This window comes from Artibeus jamaicensis, unplaced genomic scaffold (assembly GCF_021234435.1).
Source record: "Artibeus jamaicensis isolate MK-2021 breed Jamaican fruit bat unplaced genomic scaffold, CSHL_Jam_final contig_466, whole genome shotgun sequence".
NCBI lineage: Eukaryota > Metazoa > Chordata > Mammalia > Chiroptera > Phyllostomidae > Artibeus > Artibeus jamaicensis.
In genome coordinates this window covers 20,718,607-20,726,286 of record NW_026521844.1, presented here as the reverse complement: position 1 = coordinate 20,726,286, position 7,680 = coordinate 20,718,607, and the positions used below count along the sequence as shown (strand labels likewise).

At 41.8% G+C, this 7,680-nt stretch overlaps 1 protein-coding gene across 4 annotated transcripts in view; it reads left to right on the top strand.

The window, feature by feature from the left end:
* Window positions 1-1,147: 1,147 nt before the first annotated feature.
* The window catches only part of OPA1 (OPA1 mitochondrial dynamin like GTPase), a 95,015-nt gene continuing 88,482 nt past the window's right edge, over window positions 1,148-7,680 (top strand). For 3 of the 4 annotated variants that reach the window (XM_053667209.1, XM_053667207.1, XM_053667208.1), the window contains exon 1: window positions 1,149-1,390. In XM_053667209.1, coding sequence (XP_053523184.1) covers window positions 1,359-1,390 — 32 coding nt within the window. In that variant the 5' untranslated portion in view covers window positions 1,149-1,358. Of the gene's footprint in view, window positions 1,391-7,680 lie in introns of all 4 variants that reach the window. The other variant, XM_053667206.1, reaches the window with a different exon arrangement.

Below are 7,680 nucleotides of genomic sequence, written 5' to 3'. Positions count from 1 at the left end.
TGGTTTGGGGAGATGTGAGCAAGGAGAGAGGATGAAGACCAAACATATACTTCTCGTTACAAATCACAATATTACACAGCACTGCACTGGGGTGCACCAACTTCAAACACTTTCCTGGGTCAGGCATGTGAGATGAATAATGCACGTGTTTGTTGACTAACACCATCTAAAATTGGATTCTTTCCACATCACACAATTTATTTACCTAGTTGTGTTCTTTACTTCTGAAATAAACCAAAAAGCTCTTTTTTTGTGGTTGTTTTGGAAACATCTGACCCTCTTGGTCTTTCATTGTTTTCACTTTTGATATAAAATAAGTAGTGGCTCCCCTTCCTCGGATTTTAGTGAAGACTTGAGGAAGAAATGGGAGCTCCTGGAGAACACCTGCGCGTTTCAGGGCAGAACCACCACCTGACTTCTCGTTTCACCTTTTTTTCTTTTTTTTTTCCTTCTCTTTTTGCGTGTAGGCTTGATGCTGTCAGACCTGATATTTTAAGAAAACCCAGAATTCTTCTATTGTAAAATTCCTTGGTTTTTCACTGTTGACAGCAAATCCAATATTTTTTAAATTCTGAATAGATCAACACGAGCCAAACAAAATGGGTCTGCAGGCCGACTATGGACCAATGGCGGCAGTCTGCTTACTAATATTCTGCCCCCTTTCCTCATGTGATACCACATATTAGAGATTATTCCTTATTAGAACAAAGAGACCTCACAGGCTCTGCCTAGTGAGACCGTAATTTATTTAATTAGCTCTTATCTATGGACATTTATGTCGTTTAATTAAACAAAGGGACCATTAGATTGAGATGGTTCTATTACTGTCCTCATTTTGTACTCTCTAGGATCCTTCCTGCTCCCTCAATACCTAATTTTCTTGAATTGGTACCACCCAGTGAGAATTTATAAATTAGGATTCCCAGCCCCTAACTCCATCAGTCCGTGCCTGCCCACCTCTCGACCTCTCCCTTCCTCACTCCTTTAACTTGCGAGCTTCAGAATTTCAACCCGGAAACAAAAATGGCGGAGTGGGTTGGAGGAGGGGGAAATAGACTGGTGTAGGCTCTGGGCGCATGCGCTAGTTCCCCCCCCCCCTCCCCCCCGCCCCGGCCCTTTTGTGCTGCTCCCCTAGAAAGGGTGAGGTGGTTGTTTGCCTGACGGACCGAGTACGGGTGCCGGGCGGGCTCTCGCGGAAGTCCATGCGCCATTGGGAGGGTTGCAGCGGCTTCCCTATGCCCTTGTTGCCCAGGGACTTTTCCTGGGTCATTCTTAAAGCAGGAGCCACACTGGAATTGACACGGGGTTCCGGCGCGGCCGTCTCAGCGCCTGTGTGACCTCCTCGCTGGAGAGGGGAGATGTGGCGTCTACGCCGGGCCGCCTTGGCCTGGTAAGTGCGGGCTCCGACCTGGCCCCGTTATTTCTAGGGCTCCAAAAAACGAGTTTGCCCCATCACTACTAACAGAATGTGCAAATAGCTCTTAGTACAGATGGAGGGCGGCTGGAGGATTCTGGAGTAGTTTTGAGGACCCGCAATGACAGGAGCCCTGACTGGGCTTACCTGAGGTGCCAGCTCTAGTACCGGCCTTGTCCTTGTCCCCATGCCACTCGAAGATTCTGGGCGCCTTTCAGTCTTGGCCTATTGTCCCTGACCTTTTACCCTTCCGACCTCGCTGTTATCTGTCTCCGGTTGCTTTTTGTTTTTGCCCTCTCCCTCCCCGGTCTCGGGTTCTATCCTTGTGTTATCCTTTCCGCGTCTCTCTTAACTCTTCCATCTCCACACCGGGCGTACATGGCTGCTGCAGGTACTTTTGCTCTTCTCCCGGAGTGAGGGAGACCCTGCCTCTTTCCCTAGTCCGCTGAGTCTACCGGGATTTTGGAATCATATCTGGAGCAGTGATGCATGCGATGTCAGAGGTGGTGATCAGAGATACCTTCTTAATAGTTTTTTCCCCCCTCGTGGAGTCTTGGGAAGGAGACTTGGTTTTGGATGAGCGGTTGTAAATGTGGCACCACTGTTTTAATCATACTGTTACTGTTTCCTGTGCCTGGTTTAATCCTAAGTAGGAAATCATAGAAGTCTTTTCATTTCTGTGGGTTACTGTGTGCATTTTAATGAGACTAAAATGGCCTAGAATAAATATCCTTAGGTGCCTTCAGAGTTAACTCATTTCAGGCATTTGATAATAAGCAATACACAGCAAGCAAGGCCGAAAAAACTTGGTTTTCCTGAATTAACCTCTGAACAGCTGTCTTGAATTTTTTTCCAGAATGTTTTAAATGGTAAAGGTAGTTTGTAATATTTATAAGGAATAGAACCCATTTATTTCATGAAGCTTAACTTGAGTTTAAATTCAGAACTGGATGGCATGCAATAGTTATCGTTTTTGTCAACTAGAATAATTGAATTATTCCTAATCATGAAACTTTACTTTCTAAGTAAATCCACAGCCCTCAGTATTAAAGTTATTTAAAACTTCTTTATTTCTACTCAGTATTTACTGGGGAAATATATCTAACTTTCTTTAAATAAAAAAAGAAAAAACTTTGCAGAAAAATAGCATACTTTGTTCGAGCAATTAAGATATGTAGGAAAAATTTTAAACCTGAATTTAAAAACAAACTGATAAATAACATATTTATTCAATTGGGTGCTGTTGGGCTAACCTGTCTAAAGTTACTATGGAGTCCATAGAGTTGTAGTTTTAAAATGTCATCTTATGTGGGTAGCACAGTTTAGCTCCCTGCAGAAGGAGAAATGCAGAAAGTCAAAACCCCCAAACTCAGGAATTTTTCTTCTGCTGTAGTTCTCTGCATGATGTAAAGAAGTACATTTACTTTCCTGTTCTCTAGCAGATGGGACTATAAACATTTTTTGACATATATATCTAAATGTATGCTGAGAGACGTGTAAGAAGAACAACAACGAACATTTATTTAGGTGCAATAAATATTTTTGTAAAATCGTTGAAAAAGAATTACATATTAGGAAATGATGTATAGGTTAAAAGAGATGGTAGAGGAGAGAGAATAGACTGTTTCAGGGGGAAACCTTATGTTGGTTAATGTTTGATTTTTAGTTGGGCTCATAGTCTGATCAGCATCCTTTTCCTTCAGGACTATGAAGGTGTTGCTACATTTTTTTCTAGCATCATTTGTTACTAATACGAACTCTCAGGACAATCTGATTTTTGTATTTGAAGGTATCGTGTTTTTCCCTTCATGGAAGCTTTTAGGATCTTGGCCTTATCTTAAAATTCTCAAGGCTTTGTCCAGGTATGGGTCTTACCCCTTTGCCGCTCTCTACCCCCTCCTACCCCCACTCATCTGGCCTAGCACTCAGTGGGCCTTTCTGTTAAAAAGATTCTTTGTTCTGGGAGATTTTTCTTTCCTTGGTTTTTTCCTTTTATTTTTTCTGTTTTTTTCTTTTTAGACAGCTATTATATGAATATTGTTTTATTTAGATTGAGCCCGTAGTCCATGACTTCCAAAATATGATCCGTACCCACCATGTGTTAAAAAAGTATGCACATGCCACAACGTGTGTATGTGCACACCTTTGAAAATTATAAATGCACCTCTGTACTAATTACTTTATTTACATTGTAAATCTACCCTAATGTAATCTTAAAGGACAAGATACAAACAAACAAAAACTCTGTACCTAGAAGCTTCAGTATTTTCCTCCTGAATCCCAGTGGATCATTTATAAATCCCATGGACGCATTCCACACACACCAAATTTTGGGTACCACTTCACGAGTCACTTAGCTTTTCCCTCATGGTTTTTACTTTTTTATATGTATATTCTAAGTTCTGGTGAATTGTCTGGTATTGCTGATTGATAGGTAGATATCTCACTACAGCTTTTTCATGAACTATTTAATATTTATTAAACTCTTAAGAGATGGGTAATTCTGTAAATTTTGTATTGTTCTCCAGTTGCTATTTTTAATTAAAACCTGCTTCTATTTTATATCTACAATATCTTAAGTAAGCCACCTAAGAATATTAATTACAGTTTTGTAATTAATTAAGATTAACAATCTTAATTAATCTTCTCAAGATTAATAATCTTGTTTATCTTGTTCCTCATCTTGAGAACTGCTGGTTTTCTGCAGGAACCTAGTTATCTAATTATATTTAAACATGACAGATTAATAATGATTGATACAGGTACCTGTGTGGGTTACCCCTGAATGAAAAGGTTGACTTAGCAAGCTGATTTAGCAGACTCTTTTAGGTGTGTGATGTGTCAGCTAGCAGACTTCATTTTAGAGTTTTTAGGGAGTGGGCAGGCTATCAGATCTTGTTATAAATGCCAGTATTGTTGGGGCCTACTCTGGGAGGAATCCATTCTCCCTCCCCCACCCCATTGCCACACATACTGGGGAGCCTTAGTCCTTCCCTGTCAGATTGCAGAGCCTAGAGGTAAGCGTTGCTGTTAACACCCGAACACATTGGAGTAGGGTGGAGGGTGACCAAACCACCTTTCCCCAGCTGGTGCTTTGGTGAATCTCAGTTTCTTCTCCTCTTTTCATTCTCTTACCTGTATTTCAGGAGGACCCTATTGAAAAAAATAGTCTGTCCTGTGTGAGCATTGATCTTTTACGTCATTATGAATTGGAAACTCTAGGAGTAATTCTTGAGGATGCCTTTATGTACTAGGGTTTTGTTTTGCATCAGTTATCTCTTTCAGGGGACTAATCAAATGACGTTTTACATGTAGTTCCTGACTTGAGTACCTTATACTCTGTTGTTGTCCCTACCCACAGCTGTTGCTGCCACCATTATGAAAAATGGGAGTTTTAGGGGCTTGGAAATGAATGATGAAGAAAGTACAGCAAGCTGTTGAATAAAGTCATTGCATTCCATGTTGTTGCATGATAACTTTGATGAGGTGCCATGGGAACTTCACTCCTGTTCACATCTGTTAGCCTGTGGTGAAACCGGTTTCATTTTACCAATTTTAGCTTCAGGTTGCAGAACCAGGACCTATCGATGACATTGAAGGAGGACTCACTGTAATGAAAAACAAAAACAACTTGGGGATATTACCATTCAGCCCTGCAGTTAATCTGTTTGGTTATATATTTGGATTGACACTTTTCTTTTTTTTATTTTTAAAGATTTTATTTATTTACTTTTAGACAGAGGGGAAGGGAAGGAGAAAGAGAGGGAGAGAAGCATCAGTGTGGTTGCCTCTCCTGTGCCCCCCGACTGGGGACCCGGCAGCAACCCAGGCATGTGCCCTGACCAGGGATTGAACCAGCGACCCTTTGGTTCGCAGGCCGGTACTCAATTCACTAAGCCACACTAGCCAGGATGATGGATTAACACTTTTCTAAAGTGTTAAAATAATTTCTAAAAATGCCGAGAAATTATATGAGGGTTAAAGAGCTGTTCATTCATACATTAGTGGAGCTTAGTGCAATTATTGTTCAAATAACATTTATTGAGCACTTTTTCTGTGGTCATTGCTATGTTCTTTAAAAAAATTGCTGTTTAATTACCCCAATGGCATTTGTTCATTAAGCAAATTTATTGAGTGCCTACTATGTGTGAGGCATTGGGCTAGGCTTTAGAAACATAATGGTAAGCAAAACTGGTAGGACCCTGGTCATATGGAGATTGCAGTTTAATGGTGCAGACCAATATTAATTCAATAATTATACTATCATGTAATACAGATTTTATGAGCACTGAAGATAAAAGATACAGGGAACCAGGAACTGTTGCAGGGAGACTTGAATAAGAATGAAGGTTCGGGGAGAGGAGGAATGCTTGAGGTGAAACCAGTTCTTACAGGAGTTGACAGGAGGAGTAATAGGAGGTAAGGAGGTAGAGCGCTTGCCCGAGAACGGTGGACACTAAGGCTCTGATGGGGGAAGGAGTATGATACTATCAGGGAACTACATGAACACCTGCCTGGAGGTGAGAGGGAGGGAGACTAGGCCCAGCCTGTGGAGGGCTTTGTAGACCAGGAGTTTAGATGTTGTTGTAAATGCTGGGGGAGGGGGTGGAGGGATTTAAAAGATTTTTGCAGGTGAGTGAGAGTGATAGATTGACATTTCAGAGGGGTACTCTGGTTGTGCTGTGGAGAACACCTTTGTACAGACCCTTGTAGCCACCCACGTAAGAAATGATGATGGAGATGGGAGAAGTGGGAGATTTGAGATCTCTGTTGAAGTAGAAGTAGCAGAACTTGAGGGTGAGGGAGGTATCAAGAGTGGGCCCCAGGTTTGTGGCTTGTGTGACTGGATAGGTGCTTATCCCATTTTCTGAGATAATGGGTACTGGAAGAAAGTCAGAGTTTTGGGGGGAAGGAGAAGGAGAAATATTAAGGTTTTGGATATCTTGAATTTGAGTTATGTTTTTTATATCTAAGTAGTAATGTTGAGTAAGCAATTGAACAGCAGGTTCTGTAACTTAACTATTTATATTAGACATAATTTGGAGAAATATGGGTATATAGATGGTACTCGAGGACATAGGAGAGAATAGGATTGCCTACAAAGAATGTATACAGTGAGCCCTGGCTGGTGTTGCTCAGTGGATTGAGCACAGGCTGTGAACCAAAGGGTTGCAGTTCGATTCCCAGTCAGGGCATATGCCTCGGTTGCGGGCCAGTTCCCCAGTGGGGGCCATGTGAGAGGCTGGTGTTTCTGTCTCTCTCTTTCTCCTTTCCTTCCCCTCTCTCTAAACTTTAAAATAAAAGAAATAAAATACTCTAAAAAATGTATACAGTGAGAAGAGAAGTGGGTTTAGACCTAAGCCTTAATAAACTCCTAACATTTAAAAGGTAGTAGGGGAGGAAGTAAGTGAAAAGTGATGCCCAGTAAGGTAAGAATGAAATTAGAGACTGCCAGGAAAGGGAGAGTGCCAACATCGTCAGATATTGCTGAGAGGGTTAAACTGAGAATTGGAAAACCAAATGTCCATTGGAAAGCTTTTGGTGCACTTTGCAAGTGCCATTTCTCTGCAATGATGCAAATTAAAATTAGGTTGATTTGGCTTTTAATGACTAGCTAGGGAAAGGAAATTGGGGCCATTTTTTATCTTTTCTCCTTTAAGATGAGAGGCTTGACTTGTGATTTCTTAAAAGACAGGAGAAAGAGAATTCAAAACAGGTCTTCTCTGGGAGGAGCACTTGCTGGATAATCTCACAGTGGTTGTAGGGAGAGGGGGCAACTAGAGGATACATGTGTAGCTGGGGTAGGTGAACCGCGTGTTGCCTTTTGATGGCTTTCATTTTCTCCGTGAAGTGGGAGAAAGATCATGTACGGAGAGTTGGAGGAAGGATGGGGAGACGTGGGAGGTTCGAGGAGGGGGAACTATAGAAACAGGCCCAGCAGAGGGTGAAAGAACGCACTGGAAGGAGAAATGAAGTAGAACTGTCGGGTAGTCTGGAGGGCCTCGGTGAGATGCCTGTGGGGTGGGGGGAAAAGTGGTGATGAGGATCATCCAGGGGTTTTATATTTTGTCAGTTAAGTCAGAGGGCAAGGGAGCCTGGCGTATTCACACAAGAGTTACTGAAACTATGAACTGGGGAATTTAAGATAGATTAAGTGGGTAAATAGATAAGATGGAAACTAATAGGTGAGAAGGCACAGTGTCAGTGACTCTGTTGTCCCATAAGGTCATAGGTGGTTTTAGTGACGGAGTTACGGTCTGAGAGTA